General features: G+C 37.1%; 1 protein-coding gene across 1 annotated transcript in view; it reads left to right on the top strand.

Annotated features, from left to right (window-relative positions):
• The window catches only part of LOC123530009 (protein farnesyltransferase subunit beta-like), a 39,011-nt gene extending 17,077 nt beyond the window's left edge, over positions 1-21,934 (top strand). The window contains exons 5-14 of the mRNA XM_053524111.1: positions 4-87; positions 294-343; positions 1,103-1,199; positions 1,884-1,966; positions 2,232-2,313; positions 3,636-3,765; positions 4,564-4,696; positions 14,125-14,236; positions 14,981-15,095; positions 18,030-21,934. Of these exons, the coding sequence (XP_053380086.1) occupies positions 4-87; positions 294-343; positions 1,103-1,199; positions 1,884-1,966; positions 2,232-2,313; positions 3,636-3,765; positions 4,564-4,696; positions 14,125-14,236; positions 14,981-15,095; positions 18,030-18,140 (997 nt within the window). The 3' untranslated portion in view covers positions 18,141-21,934. The remainder of the gene's footprint in view (positions 1-3; positions 88-293; positions 344-1,102; positions 1,200-1,883; positions 1,967-2,231; positions 2,314-3,635; positions 3,766-4,563; positions 4,697-14,124; positions 14,237-14,980; positions 15,096-18,029) is intronic.
• The last annotated feature ends 497 nt before the right edge of the window (positions 21,935-22,431 follow it).

Here is a 22,431-nt window from a genome sequence, read left to right as displayed (position 1 = left end):
CAGTTTAGATCTAGCAGACCATGTATGTTATGGATATACATGCTTGGAATTACTTGATGAACCACTAAGTGACGAGACTATAACTCAGTAAGTATGCCTATATCAGTTTAGAATATATGTCATAATGTAGTTTGGTTGCAAAAGCAAAATCATTTTCTGCCAGCAGGCTAAAGGTTTAAGGAAATGCTAATGTTTTGCATGAAATTGTATCGGTTTTTATGATACTCTAATAATGACACTAATGTAATAGTATAATTATAATGTATTACTGGGAAGTATGTTGTATGTTTCAGGGTAGCACAGTTTCTAGGGAAGTGTCAATGTCCAGATGGGGGATTTGCAGGTAAATATTGTTGCTTATATGCTGTGTAGAATATATTGTTCTTTCTTCCATACATAATTACATCAAAGAGTTATTGGAACAACTGATTTATTACTATTTACCGATGAAAACTGTTGGTTTAATTAAAACCTTGGAAAATTTATTGAATTATGAAATTGATTAGCTTTTTGGAAGGTATGGTTTCAACCATACAAGGGGATTTCCTCCAAATTTGAGAGTTGGGCCAGCGAGAAGCGGTGGGGGAGGGAGAGGGAAGCTGTTCTAAATGCTTTTTGTTCTTTATGCACATTGACCTCACAGAATCACTTGTTTATACTATTAACACTAACAGATAAAAATATTTGAAAAAAAAAGGTTTGAGGGGCCTCCATGGCGGAGGGGTTAAGGTCGCTGACTTCGAATCACTTGGCCCTCACTTTTGTAGGTTTGAGTCTCACTCAGGGTGTTGAATTCTTCGTGTGAGGAAGCCATCCAGCTGGCTTACTAAAGGTCGGTGGTTCTACCCAGGTGCTTGTCTGTGATGAAAAAATGCCCTTGGGGCACCTGGGGCCTTCCTCCAACATGAAAACCTAGAAAGTTTCCATATGAACTATAATTGTGTTGTTGTGACATTTAACCCAACATCTGAAAAAACATACTGGATTAACCTATCAGCTTTCAAACTGGTACTGTCCAACTATATCCTCAAATTGTACAGACCAATGTTTAATATCCTGATAGTAATTAATGAGATATTTCATATGACATTGTATATTTTAGGGGGACCAGGCCAAGAGGCACATCTAGCACCAACATATGCAGCTGTGAATGCATTATGTATACTTGGCACAGAAGAATCCTACAGAATTATAGATAGGTAATGTATCTGTGTACATGTATACTGTTATTTAAATCATCATAGTATGTAGACTGAACTTGTCCAGTGTCTGTCTTTGACTACCAAGGTATTGAAACATGGTTTTCACCATAATTGTCATTTCTGTATTCTAAACAGTATTAGTTGTACCCCCCCCCCGAACAATGAAATAATAAGGGGGATTATATTGGTTTCAGGTTGTCTGTCCATCTGTCTTTCTGTCCATAGCCACAATCTTATGCGCACCAAATCTCCTCATCCCCATGACACAATTTAATGAAACTTCACACAGGTGATCAGTAACATCAGTAGTAGTAGGTGCATGTTGGGTACTTTCAGAAAAGACAAATGTAGAGATACGGGAACCATTGCACATAGAATTTGACATGATATTCATGTAAGTTATACCATTTTAGGTTCCGCTGGAGTTCTGAGCATTTTTGTGTGTGAAGAATTAAGTGTTGATCAACTATATTTATGTTACACCTTTGCATTTCATCAAGGATATCATTTTATACAATTTTGTGAGCCTGGAGGATCACATTCAGACAGCCTTCTTGTCAACACCATAACTAATGTATTGTCAGTACTGTTTTAGTAACTGTTCAGTTGATTACAATAAGGATGATGTATAGATAGATTGGCCTTACATCAACTATATAACATATTTTATACAATTTTCAGGGAAACATTATATGACTTTTTGATGAGAATGAGGACATCACACGGGTCTTTCAAGATGCACAAGGGAGGTGAGGAAGATATTAGTAAGGACAAGCATGTATTTGTACTATAATTTAGCGTCGTAAACAATTGTATGAAGTTTTTCACTTTAATCTCCTCTGAACAATGAAAAGAAGCTAAAGTATTTGGGTCTTTTATAGAAATATAAAAATATTAAAAAATGGACACTGCTTTTGAACCAGTTATTGTGAAATACAAATTCTGTAGTAGATGCAATATATCTGAGCAGTTCTGGATATACAATAATGTATTTCGATTATTTCTAAACTTTATTTCCCACATGTAGAGGAGCCTATGCAGCAAGTGTTGCCAGACTGACCAATATCATCACACCACAGCTGTTCGATGGCACTCCAGAATGGATTGTCAGGTATTCTAGCATTAATTTCACAACCATTAGATGGCACACCTTTAAGTTAGTGGATTGTCAGGTATTCTAGCATTTATTTCACAACTGTTTGATGGCACATGAAAGTGGATTGTCAGGTATTCTAGCATTCATTTCACAACAGTTTGATGGCACACTAAAGTTGATTGTCAGGTATTCTAGCATTCATTTCACAACAGTTTGATAGCACACTTAAGTTGATTGTCGGGTATTCTAGCATTCATTTCACACATTTGTGCACCTAAATGATTGCGGGTATTAAGCATTCATTACACAGTTTGATGCAACTAAAGTTGATTGTCGGTATTATAGATCATTCAAACAGTTTGATAGCACACTCAAGTGAATTGTCGTGTTTCACAACAGTTGATGGCACACTAAACTGTTGTAGGTATTTAGCATCATTACATCAGGTGTTGCACATCTTCGAGTGGATGTCAGTATATTAGCATTCATTTTACAAAGGTTCATGGCACTCAACACAACTGGTTTCAGTATCTTAGATTAAATTATCCACTGTTTAGGCACACCTGTGGATTGTCAGTTTCTACATTACATCTTACAACTGTTCTGATGGCATACCATTGTGGATCGTCAGGTATTCTAGCATTAAATTCACAACTACTTGATGGCACACCTGAATGCATTGCCAGGTATTCTAGTATTCATTTCACACCTGAGTGGATTGTCAGGCATTCTAGCATTAATATCACAACTGTTTGTTGGCACACCTTTGTGAATTGTCAAGTATTCTAGCATTCATTTCACAACTGTTTGTTTGCACACCATTGTGGATTGTCAGGTTTTTGGGTTCAGGGTGCCCAAAATTTACAGTTGAAAATATGCCACCAAAATTGTTTTGTGATGATAAATTCAGGATTTATCAAGATGCTGTGAAAATTTTGAAAAATCCTGTTACCACCCTTGGAGTTCTATAGAATGATGTAAAATCACAATTGACTTGTCTAACATATAAAGAGAAATCAAGGAAAAAATCTTGTTTTGGAAAAGGTATTCTGCTTCCTTAGTAGAAGGCAGCATCCAAAGCTAGTTGCTAAGATCCCTAACTTAAATCAAAACAGTAAATCTTACAGCAAAAAAGTCAACCTTGTTATGTCGATGCTTTTATTATGGCGATGCTTTTATCCATTAAAAGAGTACCAAAAGGTCACTCGGTATGGTTGTCAGAATTATATGGGAGGATTTGCTGGCTGTCCAGATATGGAATCCCTTGGTGGATCTTCTACCTTAGTCTTGTTTAGAATAGATGACTTAGCCATGTAAGGTTTATCTCTGTATTGTAGATGTCAGACATATGAGGGAGGGTTTGCTGGCTGTCCAGCTATGGAGGCCCATGGTGGATATTCTTTCTGTGGTATAGCAGCTTTAACTCTACTTAGCAAGACCAATCTTTGTGATATTAAAAATTTATTGGTGAGTATAGCATTTGCAGCTCTCACTTTCAGTAAGAAAACAGACTGTTCATTGCAGTATAGTAACATAATCCTTCAAGATACAAGTACCTTACTCCTTATTGACACAAACCTCTGTGATACCAGGAACTTACTTGAATGTAATATATGGTTTAAGTATTTTACTGTAACAATATTTACTATAAAGGCACACAGCTTAGTAAAGAAAATAATTTTGAATAATTTCTCCATTTTCATAGATGTCATTTTTGGGTATTGTTCGAGTTACAAGAGCAATGACTGCCATTCATATACAATATACTAAATATATGCTATTAGTTCTGTTGAAAATTTTATTGCTGTTCCACGTGAGGAAGCCATCCAGCTGGCATACGGGAGGTGAGTGGTTCAACCCAAGTGCCTGCTCTTGATAAAATGATGCACATACGGGCACCTATGGTCTTCTTCCACCATCAAACCTGAAATGTTGCCATATGATCTATTATTGTGTGGGTGCAACATTAAACCCAACAAAGTAAAAAAAAAACAAAATTTATTGCTGTTTGTAGAACCATTAAGATTTAAAACAGATTTTAAGCAAAGGTTTATAGCAATAAACTGTGAATGATTATGAGTGTATATTAATTGTCATATGCTTAAATCCATAATTCATGGCTTGTGACTCCACCTTAATTAGTTGAAATATTTGGGTTTTATCTTGAAATGGCAGGAATTAGCTTAGTTTATAAAATGTCACTAGTATAGTTCCATATTTATTACCTGCTGTGTATGATGAAGTATAGTATTTCATTGTTTTCAGCGATGGACAGTGAAACGCCAGATGCGCTATGAGGGAGGTTTCCAGGGTCGGACCAACAAATTAGTAGATGGTTGTTATTCTTTCTGGCAGGGTGGAGCTTTCCCACTTATACACATGGTTCTATCCTTGCAAGGTACTCTTAGCAGAAGTACTGTTTGTCAAAATGTATTATTTCTTGTAGTTAAAAAGTAAGTTTTTGTGAAATACGGTAAACTAATTTCATGGGCACAAAATTTCGTGATTTTGACAAAAACTCATTTCATGGAGAAATGTACCGGTAGTTGTGGATTTTGACATTTGAGCGTAACAGAATGGGAACTTTACTGCTTAGTTGGGATTAAATTTTGTTGATTGACTTAACTACATTATTCATACAATTAGTCCCCCTTGAAAATTAAAGATTTTATGGCATTTAAGGTCTTTACCATGACAAATTAGAGCCTTCTTCTGGTTTCCATGTGAGGAAGTAATCTAGCTGGCTTGCAGAAAATAAACTGTGTTACATAAACATATAGTTCAGGCCTGTAATTTTTAGCTCATGGTGAGCTTTTGTGACCGCTCAATGTCCGTCGTGTGTCGTGTGTTGTCCGTCCGTCAGCATTTTCTAAAAAAATCTTGAAAACCACAGGACAGAATTACATCAAACTTCACAGGAATGATCCTTGGGTGGTCCACTTTCAAAATTGTTCAAAGAATTGAATTCCATGCAGAACTCTGGTTGCCATGGTATTCGAAAGGAAAAACTTTAAAAATCTTCTTGTACAAAACCGCAAGGCGTAGAGCCTTGATATTTTGGCATGTGACATCATCTAATTGTCCTCTATGATATGCCCCTGGGGTGAAAAGAGGCCCAAGTTTTACATAGACTTATACAGGAAACAACTTTAAAAATCTTCTTGTCTAAAACCACAAGACTTAGGCCTTTGATATTTGGTATGTAGCATTGCCTTGAGGTCCTCTACCAGAATTGTTCAAATTATAACCCTGGGGTGAAAAGAGGCCTTTCCCTTCGGGGTTCTCAAATTTTACATAGACTGATATAGGAAAAAACTTTAAAAATCTTCCTGCCTGAAACTGCAAGGCCTATGCTTTTGATATTGTTGCATTGCCTTGTGGTCCTCTACCAAAGTTGTTCAAATTATGCCCCTGGGGTGAAAAGAGGCCCTGCCCTGGGGGTCCCAAATTTAACATAGACATACAGGGGAAAAAAATCTTCTTGTTTCAAAGTTCAAGGCCTAGGCCATTGATATTTGTTATAATGCATTGTCTAATGGATGTCTAACAAGATTGTTCAAATTATTCCCCTGGGGTGAAAAGAGGCCCCGCCCTGGGGTCACTTGTTATATGAGTTATATAGGAATAAATACTTCAAAAATTATCAGATCATATTTCCTAGACTGTTTGATTATAGTTACCTGATGACCCCAAGTGATTAGGGGTCACCTGACTGTGACCTTGACCTACTGACCTACTTTTTTTTTTTTTAAGATACAGCCTTGAAATTTGAATGACATGTACAGTTTTGGACACCGATCTTAAAACTGACTTTTAGTGACCATGAATATGACCTTCTGACCTACTTTCTAATATTTTCACATCAGTCTGCCATATTAAACATGTAGCTCATATTACTCAGGTGAGCGATTGAGGGTCATCATGACCCTCTTGTTCAGGACTTGTCTTGGCTACCAGTTTTTTTCCCCTATATAATTCAATTGAAAAAGGACATACCAGGCTTTAGACTTTCAGGCTTTTGATTTTTGACTGAATCCCAGACCTGATAGCTATAATTAGTTGGTTAAAGTGCAAATGTGACATGGGGGTGGGGCAAGTAACCTGACAAAAAATAATTATGACTGCTTTTGCATGTTCAAGTACATTGGTAAAGTTTTTGCATGTAAGCTTGTATCTCAGTAACCACTATTAGGAATGGATTGAAACTACACACACTTGTTCACTGTGATGATCTAACATGCATTGCTTAGGGTTCATAACTCTACTTTGCATTTTTAGCTCACCTGAGCACAAAGTGCTCAAGGTAAGGTATTGTGATCACGCTGTGTCCGTCGTCCGTTCCTGCATCCGTCCGTCCGTGCATCAAGTCATCCGTCGTCAACAATTATGTTTAAACAACATCTCCTACAAAACCACTGAATGGATTTTGATGAAACTTGGCCTGGATGTTGCTTGGGTGGTCCTCTACCAAACTTGTTCAAACGGTTCCGCTTGGTTGCTTATAGGGGCCACCAGAGCTAAAAATAGAAAAATCTTCCAACGACATTTCCTCCTAAACCAACAGTCAGATTTTGAAATAATTTCACACAAATGGTCCTTATGTCACCCTCTACCAAGGTTGTTCAAATTATACTGATTCGTCAAAAAACATGGCCGCCAGGGGGCGTGGTCACTTTTCCCTATATGTATATAGTGGAAACTTTAAAAACCTTCTTGTTTGAAACTGCTAGTCCGATTTTAAAATAATTTTACACAAATGGTCCTTGTGTGACCCTCTAGCAAGATGTTTAAATTATTTTGATTCATCAAAATACATGACCGCCAGAAGGCATGGTCACTTTTCCCTTTATGTATATAGTGGAAACTTTAAAAATCTTCTTATGTGAAACTGCTGGCCTGATTTTAGAATAATTTTAAGGTATTGGACCCCTAATAGTAATGTTTTAAAAATGACATCTGCTTGGTATATTCTTAAAGCTGACCATGTTTCACACTGTATTGCAAATTTTAAACAACTTTTACCGTGCCGTTTTTGGTAAATTTTGTATAATTTATGGTATTTCCTCACGCTCAGGAAGAGACTAAATTCAATGTGATGGCCACTATCTAAAACGTTTGCAGAGAATTCATTACAACATTAATTTTGATAAAAGAAACATCAAACTATTGTTAAACAATTATAAAACACAAAATAAAACTTTAAAAATCATTTTTGTCTATGGTGCCTCAAGTAAACAGATTTAATGAGACAAAATTCTAACTCAAACATTGAAAAATTAAGGTGGAATCCGGTGGATCTGTTTTGAATTTTGCTCACTTCAGTCAAAAATAACCTCGGGGCAATAGTAAAACCTACCTGCATTTCTTCCACAATATGTAATCTAAAGAATGAATGCAAAATAGAGAACTTTTACCGCGCGTAAATCAATATTTTTAAAGATGTCTAACTCTACCCCTCCTGATTCAGAGGTAAATTCACATTGAACAGCAAAAAATCGCTTATAAAATGAAAATTTTCCACTTTTGTACAATTCATCCATAATTAGTCTTGAAAGAAGTAAAAACTTACTAGAAAAAAAAGGAAAACATGGAAAAAAAATTTGGTCCCAGTGGGGTTTGAACCTACGCCCCCCTGAAAATTGCAGTCAAAGTAGGTTTATGGTAGGAATTGAATACTCTTCAAAAAGGAGATACTCTATTACGGGTCCAATACCTTAAACAAATGGTCCTTGTGTGACCCTCTACCAAGTGTGTTCAAATTATATCGATTCGTCAAAAAACATGGCTGCCAGAGGGCATGGTCACTTTTCCCTATAGGTATATAGTGGAAACTTTAAAAATCTTCTTGTGAGGAACTGCTTGTCCGATTTTAAAATAATTTGCAAAAATGGTTCTTGTGTGACCTTCTACAAATAGTATTTAAATTTTTCTGATTCATCAGAAAACATGGATTTTGATGAAACTTTACTCAAATGATCTCTGGATAGCCCTCTTTCAAAATTGTTCAAATTTATTCATATTCATTGAACATAAGCCAGGGTCTTTTTGGTTAAAAATGTTTTTTTAGCTATCAGACTTTAAAAATCTTTTTATGCCCCCGAAGGGAGGCATATAGTTTTTGAACCGTCTGTCAGTCTGTCCGCAATTTTCGTGTCCGGTCCATATCTTTGTCATCGATGGATGGATTTTCAAATAACTTGGCATGAATGTGTACCACAGTAAGACGACGTGTCGCACGCAAGACCCAGGTCCGTAGCTCAAAGGTCAAGGTCACACTTAGACGTTAAAGGTCATTTTTCATATAGTGCATTCGTGTCCTGTCCATATCTTTGTCATCCATGGATGGATTTTCAAATAACTTGGCATGAATGTGTACCACAGTAAGACGACATGTCGCGCGCAAGACCCAGGTCCGTAGCTCAAAGGTCAAGGCCACACTTAGACGTTAAAGGTCATTTTTCATGATAGTGCATTCGTGTCCGGTCCATATCTTTGTCATCCATGGATGGATTTTCAAATAACTTGGCATGAATGTGTACCACAGTAAGATGACGTGTCGCACGCAAGACCCAGGTCCGTAGCTCAAAGGTCAAGGTCACACTTAGATGTTAAAGGTCATATTTCATGATAGTGCATTGATGGGCGTGTCCGGTCCATATCTTTGTCAGTTATGCATGGATTTTAAAATTATTGGGCATGAATGTGTACCACAGTAAGACGACGTGTCGCGCGCAAGACCCAGGTCCGTTGGTCAAAGGTCCTAAACTCTAACATCGGCCATAAATATTCATTCAAAGTGCCATCGGGGGCATGTGTCATCCTATGGAGACAGCTCTTGTTCTCTAGAGCTTTGATATTTGACATGTGATATAAGGATTTGACTCTCTACCATACTTGTCTGAATTATTACCCTAAGGTAAAAAAAATGGCCATGCCCCAGTAATTGACATGTACTTACTATAGGCTTTTATATAAGAAACATTGAAAATCTTCTCTGAATCAACAATAGCTAGAGCCTTGATATTTTGTGTGTGATATCAGATTTGTAATTTCTGTCGTCGTTATTCAAATTATTGCCCTAGGTTCAAAAATGTTTGTGACATGTATATAATATAGGCTAACATAGAAGAAACCTAACTCTGTACTTTTACAGACACACTTGAAGCCTTAAACACAGGTGAGCGCTTTAGGGTCAATGACCCTCTTGTTACAGATTTGCCCCTTTTTAGCTCACCAGAGCACAGAGTGCTCAAGGTGAGCTATTGTGACCGGTCATTGTCCGGCGGCGTCCGGCTTGTGTTAACATTTGCCTTGTTAACATTCTGGAGGCCACATTTCTGACCTAATCTTTATGAATCTTGGTCAGAATGTTTGTCTTGGTAATCTGTAGGTCAAGTTTGAAACTGGGTCATGTGGGATCAAAAACTAGGTTTTTAGGCCAGATCAAGGGAAAATCTTGTTAACACTCCACAATTTAAGTTTGAAACTTATGAGAATTGGTCAGAATGTTTGTCTTGATTAGGTCAAGTTTAGCTCAGTATGGAGAGCATTGGTCTACGGAGCGCGGGGTAGCAAGTTCGATCCCTGGGTGGGGCGTATGTTCTCCATGACAATTTGATAAAAGACATTGTGTCTGAAATCATTCGTCCTCCACCTCTGATAATTCATGTGGGGAAGTTGGCAGTTACTTGTGGAGAACAGGTTTGTACTGGTACAGAATCCAGGAACACTGGTTAGGTTAACTGCCCGCCATTACATGACTGAAATACTGTTGAAAATGGCGTTAAACCCAAAACAAACGAAAGTTCGAATCTGGACTAGGTCACCCAGTCAAATCAAAAGAAAAGCTTGTTAACACTCTAGAGGCCACAGTTGTAACCCAATCTATATGAAACATAGTCAGAATGTCTGTATAGATGATCTCTAGAGTAAATTTGAAACTGGGTCATGTGGGGTCAAAAACTAGGTCAGTAGGCAAGATCAAAGGAAAATCTTATTAACACTCTAGAGTCCGCAGTTTAAGTTTGAAACTCATGAGAATTGGTCAGAATGTTTGTCTTGATGATCTCTAGGTCAGGTTCGAATCTGGGTCATGTGGGTTCAAAAACTAGGTCACCCGTTCAAATCAAAGGAAAAGCTTGTTACCACAGTTGTAACCCAATCTTTATGAAACTTGGTCAGAATGTTTGTATAGATGATCTCTAGGCCAGGTTTGAAACTGGGTCATGTGGGGTCCAAATCTAGGTCAGTTGGCCAGATCAAAGGAAAATCTTGTTAACACTGTAGAGTTCACACTCATGAGAAGTGGTCAGAATGTTTGTCTTGATGACCTCTATGTCAAGTTTGAATCTGAGTCATGTGGGATAAAAAACTAGGTCACCCAGTCAAATCAAAAGAAAAGCTTGTTAACACTTTAAAGGCCACAGTTTTAACCCAGTATTTATGAAACTTAGTCAAAATGTTTGTATAGATGGTCTCTAGGTCAAGTTTGAAACTGGGTCATGTGGGGTCAAAAACTATGTCAGTAGGCCAGATCAAAGGAAAATCTTGTTAACACTGTAGAGTACTCAGTTTAAGTTAGAAACTCATGAAAATTGGTCAGAATGTTTGTCTTGATGACCCCTAGGCAAAGTTCAGATCTTGGTCATGTGGGGTCAAAAACTAGGTCACCCGGTCAAACCAAAGGAAAAGCTTGTTGCCACAGTTGTAACCCAATCTTTATGAAACTTGATGAGAATGTTTGTATAGATGATCTCTAGGTCAGGTTTGAAACTGGGTCATGTGGGGTCAAAAACTAGGTCAGTAGACCAGATCAAAGGAAAATCTTGTTAACACTGTAGAGTTCACACTCATGAGAAGTGGTCAGAATGTTTGTCTTGATGACCTCTACGTCATGTTTGAATCTGAGTCATGTGGGATAAAAAAACTAGGTCACCTGGTCAAATCAGAGGAAAAGCTTGTTAACACTTTAAAGGCCACAGTTTTAACCCAGTATTTATGCAACTTAGTCAAAATGTTTGTATAGATGGTCTCTGGGTCAAGTTTGAAACTGGGTCATGTGGGGTCAAAAACTATGTCAGTAGGCCAGATCAAAGGAAAATCTTGTTAACACTGTATAGTACTCAGTTTAAGTTAGAAACTCATAAAAATTGGTCAGAATGTTTGTCTTGATGACCCCTAGGCAAAGTTCAGATCTTGGTCATGTGGGGTCAAAAACTAGGTCACCCGGTCAAACCAAAGGAAAAGCTTGTTGCCACAGTTGTAACACAATCTTTATGCAACTTGATGAGAATGTTTGTATAGATTATCTCTAGGTCAGGTTTGAAACTGGGTCATGTGGGGTCAAAAACTAGGTCAGTAGACCAAATCAAAGGAAAATCTTGTTAACACTGTAGAGTTCACACTCATGAGAAGTGGTCAGAATGTTTGTCTTGATGACCTCTACGTCATGTTTGAATCTGAGTCATGTGGGATAAAAAAAACTAGGTCACCTGGTCAAATCAGAGGAAAAGCTTGTTAACACTTTAAAGGCCACAGTTTTAACCCAGTATTTATGCAACTTAGTCAAAATGTTTGTATAGATGGTCTCTAGGTCAAGTTTGAAACTGGGTCATGTGGGGTCAAAAACTATGTCAGTAGGCCAGATCAGAGGAAAATCTTGTTAACACTCTAGAGTCCACAGTTTAAGTTAGAAACTCATGAAAATTGGTCAGAATGTTTGTCTTGATGACCCCTAGGCCAAGTTCAGATCTTGGTCATGTGGGGTTAAAAACTAGGTCACTCGGTCAAATCAAAGGAAAAGTTTGTTAACTAGAGGCCACAGACGTGACCCAGTCTTTATGAAACTTGGTCAGAATGTATGTCTTGATGATCTCTAGGTCAAGTTTGAAACTGGGTCATGTGGGGTCAAAAACTAGGTCAGTAGGCCAGATCAACTGTGGTGAGCAATATAGGGCCATAATGGCCCTCTTGTTGCAATTTTTATGCCCCCGGCATCTACTAATGCGGGAGGCATATAGTGATCGTCCTGTCCGTTCGTCCATCCGTACGAGGTTAACCAAATGGGACCGTTTTGTCTAGCATCAATACCTCTTACTAGAATGACTTGATACTAATGCAGATGTAACCTGTGACCATTCCTCATCTTCAGACATCACCTGACCTCAGTTTGACCTTGACCTTGACCTCATTTTGGACTTGGGTTGCTTTATATGGGCCATCTCTTGGTTAACCAAATGGGACCGTTTCGTCTAGCATCAATACTGCTTACAAGAATGAATTGATACTAATACAGATGTAACCTGTGACCATTCCTCATCTTAAAACATCACCTGACCTCAGTTTGACCTTGACCTTGACTTCATTTTGGACTTAGGTTGCTTTATATGGGCCATCTCTTGGTTAACTAAATGGGACCGTTTCGTCTAGCATTAATACCGCTTACAAGAATGAATTGATACTGATACAGATGTAACCTGTGACCATTCCTCATCTTCAAACATCACCTGACCTCAGTTTGACCTTGACCTCGTTATCTGCTTAGGTTGCTTGGTATTGACAAGGATGCCACCGGGGGCATCAAGCGTTTATTGAACGCAGCTCCTTGTTGATTCAGTTTTTCGGTGCTAGGGGGCGTGAGAGGTGTTGCACATTTCATTACCTCTCATGAACACACTCAGTCAAACCGAGTCTGCTATTATTCTTCTTGGTTGCATTCTTTGCTTCCAAAGGATCTTTTTACAGATTTTATTTGTATGTAGGCTGGTATCTCAGTACACACTAATGGGAATTGATTGAAAGTTCACACACTTGTCTGCTTTGATGAATTGACATACATTGTACATGTTCCATAACTTTGTTTTGCATGATATTTAAAAAATTGTGCCCCTTCCCACTTTTATATTCATTAAATTGACAAGGCAGTTGAATAGTCAAACATTGCTGTCCTGTGACAGCTCTTGTTACACCTTTAAGTCTTCACAAACCATTTGCCAAATGATAACTTAGAAAATACTGTAAACCTAGAATTGTTTTCGCGCTTTTTAAATTAGCGCCTTTCGCGGGTAGTATATTTCCGTGAAATTAAATAGCCGCGAAAAACTCTGTTCTAACAAAAACGCGAAAGATTCTAGCTTCAGCTTATATAGATCGCTTTAAAATGGTTCTGTGCTTACACATACCTGGATATTTATAATAATAATAATTCATATTCTAGTACCGTAATTGTATAACATGAGTGCACAAGTCCACATTATTTCAATTGATTAACAATTTATTTATTTATGAAGCAACAGCATTTTCAATATCGATCCGTAAGGCAAACAGGGGATAAAAACAAAAACAATATGCATCTATCGAACGACATATACGTGCAATTTGCAGTCGGCAGCCAATACGATATATTATTTGTAAGTAAAATATTGTGTCTATTTCTGCTAAGTGTGGATTAATCGCCTATTTAAATGGCAAACAAATGACAGTGTAATAACACATGTAACAGCAATTTACTGACTGTCAATAATTTTAGGTGTGAATAACCGTTGATATGGATGAAAATGATTAGGGTGCATTTATAATTGAAGGGTACAATAAAACTGAATGTTTTCGAGAATAGTATAAATGCAACTATGCAGTGATACTTACCTTATTATACTAAATATGTTCACTTGCGACTTCATATTCGCGGGATTCGCGATGGATGTGATTCCGCGAAGATTTGTATCCGCGAAAATGTTCATGTTTTGAAAAACGCGAAATATTGTATCCGCGAACATTTCTAGGTTTACAGTACACAAGTAGTGAGATTTTGCCCTTCTATAATTTCAGATGATGCAGCGCTTAGTGCTGAACATTGGTTATTTAATCAAAAAGCTTTACAGGAATATATACTAGTATGTTGTCAATTTCCTGGTGGCGGACTTATTGACAAACCTGGAAGGTATCTATATAAGTGTCTTTAATATATCTTTATACAAAATCAGTGATTCTAAATCAGAAAAAATTGTAAGTTTGAGAAGCTGTCAAGTCGAAAGTCCCATTGATTTCAGGTATTATTGGACAGGTTTAGTAAAACCAAGTCTGCCATTATAGTGCTTGGTTGTGTTTTGTTTCAAAAGGATTTTCTTACAGATTTGATTAGATGTGTAGAAAGTATTCTGTTATGTCATAGAATCAAATATATTGTGTAATAATTCTTTTGTGTGCATTGCTGCCATGAGTTTAATGCAAAACTGTGTCAGATTGGATTGTAGAAGAGTTAAATCTTTAATATATGTAAATTTTCAGATAGAGAGATACTTGTATCCCCACTTCCAAAGGCTAAGGAGTCTGTAAAATGTGTTATAATATACCTTACTATAAATAGAAAAAAAAATACGTTAAAATGAATGGTACATAAATTCAGTATGATTTACTCTAGTGATATTTGCACACTTCTCATCCCAGGAGTAAAGTCGGTGCAATCTGGGGTTGACGTGATACAGCATTGTATAAAATAAAAGGTCAATAAAAGGCTGGGGTGTGTCTTATTGTAATTATGGCACACATACTTTTACAATGGCCCTCGGTCCATTTTTGTACTAGATTTGTCATTATGGCCATCAGGCAAAATGTAGCTGTATATTAATAACCTCTTGTTATATAGTCTAATGATATTGTATAATTGTATGTATAAATGTTACAGGGTGAGAGATTACTACCATACCTCATATTGTTTGAGTGGGTTGTCTGTCGCCCAGCACTTTGCAGGAGGAAAACTTAGTCACGTATATAATATAGGACATGAAAACAATATTTTGGTAAGGCAGATGTTTTATGATTCCTGATAAATTGAAATGTATAAACGTTGTATTATTCAACCATAAGACTCTACTAGTATTCAAAACAATTAAGAGTAAAATAATATGACAAAATTTAGTCAGTACTCAGTTTGTACAAAGGTTGTCAGACCAATTGGTAAAACAAATATGAGCCTGGGCAAAGGAATGCAGAAATAGATATTGTATAAAACAGAAGACAAAATTAAATGTTTACATTATACAAACCGCTTGCATTAGCTTAATATACCCGGTACTTATTTATTGTAGCTTGATAATAATAGGTCAGAGGCTTATTTGAATCACTCTTTGAGTTTGTTTTCTGGATTAAACCTGGTTAAATTAGGAGGTGCTCAGTCATGACTCCGGTAGGGATTGAACTTTTGGCTTCCCAGCTGTTACCCTTATCAGAAACCATTGCGATGATAAAAGTTTGAAAACATATATAGTCAGTATAGGCTTGCTTTGGAACATTTTTAGCTCACCTGTCACAAAGTGACAAGGTGAGCTTTTGTGATCGCGCGTCGTCCGTGCGTGCGTAAACTTTTCCTTGTGACATCTCTAGAGGTCACATTTTTCATGGGATCTTTATGAAAATGGGTCAGAATGTTCATCTTGGTAAATTCTAGGCCAAGTTCGAAACTGGGTCACATGCCATCGAAAACTAGGTCAGTAGGTCTAAAAATAGAAAAACCTTGTGACCTCTCTAGTGGCCATAATTTTCAATGGATCTTCATGAAAATTGGTCAGAATGTTCAACTTGATGATATCTAGGTCAAGTTTGAAACTGGGTCAAGTGCCTTTAAAAAAAATAGGTCAGTAGGTCTAAAAATAGAAAAACCTTGTGACCTCTCTAGAGGCCATATATTTCACAAGATCTTCATGAAAGTTGGTCAGAACGTTCTCCTTGGTGATGTCTAGGTCAAGTTCGAAACTGGGTCACGTGCCATCAAAAACTAGGTCAGTGGGTCAAATAATAGAAAAACCTTGTGACCTCTCTAAAGGCCATATTTTTCATGGGATCTGTATGAAAGTTGGTCTGAATGTTCATCTTGATGATATCTAGGTCAAGTTCGAAACTGGGTCACGTGCGGTCAAAAACTAGGTCAGTAGGTCTAAAAATAGAAAAACCTTGTGACCTTTCTAGAGGCCATATATTTCACAAGATCTTCATGAAAATTGGTCAGAACGTTCACCTTGATGATATCTAGGTCAAGTCTGAAAGTGGGTCACGTGCCTTCAAAAACTATGTCAGTAGGTCAAATAATAGAAAAACCGTGTGACCTCTCTAAAGGCCATATTTCTCAATGGATCTTCATGAAAGTTGGTCTGAATGTTCACCTTGATGATATCTAGGTCAAGTTTGAAACTGGGTCACGTGCGGTCAAAAACTAGGTCAGTAGGTCTAAAAATAGAAAAACCTTGTGACCTCTGTAGAGGCCATATTTTTCAATGGATCTTCATGAAAATTGGTCAGAATGTTCACCTTGATGATGTCTAGGTCAAGTTTAAAAGTGGGTCACGTGCCTTCAAAAACTAGGTCATTAGGTCAAATAATAGAAAAACCTTGTGACCTCTCTAGAGGCCATATTTTTCAATGGATCTTCATGAAAATTGGTCAGAATTTTTTTATCTTGATGATATCTAGGTCACATGTGCTCAAAAACTAGGTCACTATGTCAAATAATAGAAATAACGACGTCATACTCAGTTCAACACTGGGTCATGTGGGGATAGGTGAGCGATTCAGGACCATCATGGTCCTTTTGTTTTGTACCTCCCGACAACAAATTTGTAAGCGGGGGTATACTGGTTTCAGGTTGTCTGTCCGTCCATCGTCTGTAGACACAATCTTGTGCGCACCATCTCTCCTCATCCCCTTGACACAATTTAATGAAACTTCACACAAGTGATCAGTAACAACAGTAGTTGTGCATGGGGCATGTTAGGTTCTTTCAGAAAAAAAATTGCAGAGTTACGGGACTTTGTTTTTTGTTACTATACTATATACATAGACACAATCTGGTGCGCACCGTCTCTCCTCATCCCCTTGACACAATTTAATGAAACTTCACACAAGTGATCAGTAACAACAGTAGTTGTGCATGGAGCATGTTAGGTTCTTTCAGAAAAAAAAATTGCAGAGTTATGGGACTTTGTTTTTTGTTACTATACTATATACATAGACACAATCTTGTGCGCACCATCTCTCCTCATCCCCTTGACACAATTTAATGAAACTTCACACAAGTGATTAGTAACAACAGTAGTTGTGCATGGGTCATGTTAGGTTCTTTCAGCAACAAAAATTGCAGAGTTATGGGACTTTGTTTCTTGTTAACATACTATGTACATACAGTCTGCATATGCAATCTTGTGCGCACCTAATCTTCTGAACCCTTGCACACAATTTAATGAAACTTCACACAAGTGATCAGTACCAATTCAGTACCAACCCTAGTTGTGCATGGTGCATGTTACGTTCTTTTAGATAAATATACTATACTGTATACATACAGTCTATATACATACAGTCCACATAATTATGCAATCTTGTGTTCCTCAAATTGCAGTGTACTGTGTCAGTGCATGCGGGGGGTACATTCATCACCTTTAGTGATAGCTCTAGTTTTTCATGTTCAACTAGTATGTAAACCTTAACACTTTTGAATTGGGGAATAAAATATTGGGTATGTGAGTAATAAATATTGTTCTTAAATACAGAAGGAGAATATTTAACTCATCAAAACAAGTTTAAATACTATCAGTGATATATGAGTCTACTGAATGTCATATACATTATGATGACATTGTTATTTTATTGCTGGTGTACGTAATAATATTATATTGTTACTGGAATATAGTTTGTCTTGTTTAGGAATTGTTAGTACTAACAATAAAATGTTTATATTTCAGCGACCAACCCATCCAGTTTACAACGTATGTGTCGAGAAGATAGTCCATGCAGACCTGTATTTTCGACAACTACCACATCCAAAACAATCTGAAAACTGTGCAAAGAAATAATCCCTCCTTGAGATGTTAAACTGTTTACAATTGAAATGATTTTACATGTTTAATGTATTCTTAATTACAAGAGTTTATCACTGTTTTAACAAAATTTTCTAGGAAAAAATTACATCAACATAAGACCGATATTTTAGGTATTTAGGAAAATTTTACAAATGGTTCTGACTTTATTAAGTCAAGATTACTAGAACATTTTAATACTACCAGTGACATTCAGGGATATTTGACAGTCTTCTGATGATATGTCCTATAATTATGTTACTGCAGCTGAAATGCTATAACAACCTTGTAATTATATTCCTTACCATAAATATTGAAAAATTTACATTAAAATTACATAATACTAGTTGACTTGCACTGATGTTATTGGCATAATGTGTCAAATAACAGATTATGAAAACATTTCAGGTATCAGTGTGCATGTTCTGACATTAACATCACATAGCATGAATGTATATATTAAAAAAGAGAAAGGTTTGGAAGCCTTCTGGCCATAACGGCACACCTAGTTTCTCAATGGCTTATTGACATTTATTGCATTAGGTGTGCAGTTATGGCCAGAAGGCTTACTGTCGTCTCTTGCAAGGGGTCTTCATGACTGAATGGTATAGGTTGCTGACAAAAACATCTTGCCTTTCACCGGTTTTGAAACCTCCTTTGGGGTGTAGAATTTTTCATGTGAGGATGCCATCCATTTTACTAAGGAATGCTGGTAGTTCTACCCAGGTGCCTGTCTGTGAGGAAATGATGTCCAGAGGTGCGTCTGGATTTTTCCTCCACCATCAAGTTACACCCATGTGTTTATTTGATAGGTAAAGACTAAGTCTTTTAAAATCATTGTAATATTTCTAGTTTTTCTGCAAAAATAATACGTATCTTATCCAAAGAAGCATTGCAAATTTAACATTTGGCAAATTCCTGAAATCTGTTGGGCCATTTTTAGCCTGACTTTTTGAAAGTTTTCAAGAAGTTGAGCTTTTTTTGTCACCCTCTTGACCGAGTCCTCCTCACTAAAGTTTTATATGAAAGCAGGTTCTCAATAAAACTGCTAGGCCAAATGCTTTCAAACTTCACATCTCTTTAGCATCATGAGATGACCTCAAAGAGCAAGTTACATAACTTTACCTCTTATTTTGTCAAGAGTATGCCCTTTTTTCATTCAGAATATAAGATTGTGTGGATCCTTTAATTTCTTTGTCCGAAAAAGGGTTTTCGTCTCCTGAAAAAATGAGCATAAGGGATTTTCGATGCTTGCCGGCATACCTAATTTCCATATAGTAAGCAGGCACATTAAGCAGTCAAAATATTTAAATTTGAATGTTGTGTAAGTACTTGTCGTAAATGTATGAAATATTTCAGATTATGGTTATTTATGTCACCCACCACACAGTGGTGTGGGAGACATATTGATTTACTCCAGTCTGTGTCTGTGTGTGTGTCTGTCACAAAGCTTGTCCGCACTCTAAGTCGAACATTTCTCATCCGATTTTCACCAAACTTGAACAAAATGTGTTTGACCATAAGACCTCGGCCAAGTTCAATAACTAGCCAAATCGGTCTAGGCGTCTTGGAGTTATGGCCCTTGAATTACCAAAAATCGGTCTTTTTACTCTTGTCCGCACTCTTATTCGAATATTTCTCATGCAATCTTCACCAAACTTAAACAAAATGTTTTTGACCATGAGACCTCGGCCAAGTTCGATAACTAGCCAAATCGGTCCAGGCATTTTGGAGTAACGGCCCTTGAATTATCGAAAAATTGGCCTTTTTACTCATGTCCGCACTCTTAATCATACATTTCTCATCCGATCTTCACCAAACTTGAACAAAATGTGTTTGACCATGAGACCTCGGCCAAGTTCGATAACTAGCCAAATTGGTCCAGGCATTTTGGAGTTACGGCTCTTGAATTATCGAAAAATTGGCCTTTTTACTCTTGTCCGCACTCTAAATCAAACATTTCTCATCCGATCTTCACAAAACTTGAACAAAATGTGTTTGACCATGAGACCTCGGCCAAGTTCGATAACTAGCCAAATCGGTCCAGGCATTTTGGAGTTACGGCTCTTGAATTATCAAAAAATTGGCCTTTTTACTCTTGTCCGCACTCTAAATCAAACATTTCTCATGCAATCTTCACCAAACTTAAACAAAATGTGTTTGACCATGAGACCTCGGCCAAGTTCGATAACTAGCCAAATCGGTCTAGGCGTCTTGGAGTTATGGCCCTTGAATTACCAAAAATCGGTCTTTTTACTCTTGTCCGCACTCTAATTCGAATATTTCTCATGCAATCTTCACCAAACTTAAACAAATTGTGTTTGACCATGAGACCTCGGCCAAGTTCGATAACTAGCCAAATCGGTCTAGGTGTCTTGGAGTTATGGCCCTTGAATTACCAAAAATCGGTCTTTTTACTCTTGTCCGCACTCTAATTCGAATATTTCTCATGCAATCTTCACCAAACTTAAACAAAATGTGTTTGACCATGAGACCTTGGCCAAGTTCGATAACTAGCCAAATCGGTCCAGGCATTTTGGAGTTACGGCCCTTGAATTATCGAAAAATTGGCCTTTTTACTCATGTCCGCACTCTTAATCAAACATTTCTCATCCGATCTTCACCAAACTTGAACAAAATGTGTTTGATCATGAGGCATTTTGGAGTTACGGCTCTTGAATTATCGAAAAATTGGCCTTTTTACTCTTGTCCGCACTCTAAATCAAACATTTCTCATCCGATCTTCACCAAACTTGAACAAAATGTGTTTGACCATGAGACCTCGGCAAAGTTCGATAACTAGCCAAATCGGTCCAGGCATTTTAGAGTTACGGCCCTTGAATTGTCGAAAAAATCCGTCTGTTTACTCTTGTCCGCTCTCTAAGTGGAACATTTCTCATCCGATCTTCACCAAACTTGAACAAAATGTGTTTGGCCATAAGACCTTACCCAAGTTCGATAACTAGCCAAATCCGCCCAGGCCCTTGATTTATGGCCCTTGAATTATTGATTGGATCCAGTCATCCAGACCATCTAATTGGATCCACTCGTCTTAAACATCTAGAGAAACTAACATTTTTCATAGGGGCAGTTGTGGGAGACATGTGCTTTTCTCAAAGCATCTCTAGTTTGTATTTGTTAAACAAATTTTAGCTAAACAAGTAACTGTTGTTAGGTTTGTGTGGAGCATATATTGAAATTGTGCCATTTATTTCTAATGATAGTGTACCCTTTTAAAAAGGTGGTTACAGCATGTTTATACAAATGTTTTAAGAATGTGTTTATATATGAACAAAACAATATTTGCATTTTCATTGTTGACTACCATTATACTAGGTGCAATAGCAATAAACAGATATTCTGCTTTGAATGTTATATCTTGAAAATACTGAATATTTTGTTTAATTGTGTTGAAGTAAGTTTTAAAATTTAATGGTGTAAAACTTGCTAGGGCTGTCCCATTAAATTGTAGACATTGGGAAAAGACATAAATTCAGTAGACTTTAATATTGTTTGAAGAGGCACACTAAAAAGATAATAAAATATGTTACAGAATGATGATTCTACATTAAGTTTAAAAGAGGCATATACTAGCGGTTGGCACATCATAATGTCATTAATACCAGCTACAATGAGATGTTCACTCTTTCTCAAAATGCTCGCATGCATGCTCAATACATATTTGATTGCTGAGCAACCCTTTGCAAAGATACATGTGATATTGATAAATTGTGGGTAAATGGACGCTGTGCAGTTAATTTATAGAACCATGTAATTAAAAGCTTCTCGTATTTGCCTCTTGTTCATGTTTATGACATCTTTTATTAGCTCACCTGTCACATAGTGACAGTGTGAGCTTTTGTGTTTCGTCCGTCCGTCTGTTCACAATTTCCTTGTGAACACGAAAGATACCACATTTTTAATTTGATTTTAATCAAACTTGCACAAAACTTGTATTGGCATAATATCTCGGTTCCTTTCGAAAACTGGCCAGATCCCATTATGGGTTCCAGAGTTATGGCCCCTTAAAGATCCAAAATTTGCCATTTTTGGCTTGTGAACACGATAGAGACCACATTTTGCAATCAACTTAATAAAACTTGCACACAACTTGTATTGGCATAATATCTCTGTTCCTTTCCAAAACTGGCCAGATCCCATTATGGGTTCCAGAGTTATGGCCTCTTAAAGGGCCAAAATTTGCTATTTTTGGCTTGTGAACACGATAGAGACAACATTTTGCAATCGGCTTTAATCAAACTTGCACACGATTTGTATTGGCATAATA

The sequence above is a fragment of the Mercenaria mercenaria genome, chromosome 1 (genome assembly GCF_021730395.1).
Source record: "Mercenaria mercenaria strain notata chromosome 1, MADL_Memer_1, whole genome shotgun sequence".
Classification (NCBI taxonomy): domain Eukaryota; kingdom Metazoa; phylum Mollusca; class Bivalvia; order Venerida; family Veneridae; genus Mercenaria; species Mercenaria mercenaria.
The sequence above is the reverse complement of the archived record's forward strand: the minus strand, read 5'-3'. Positions and strand labels throughout refer to the sequence as shown.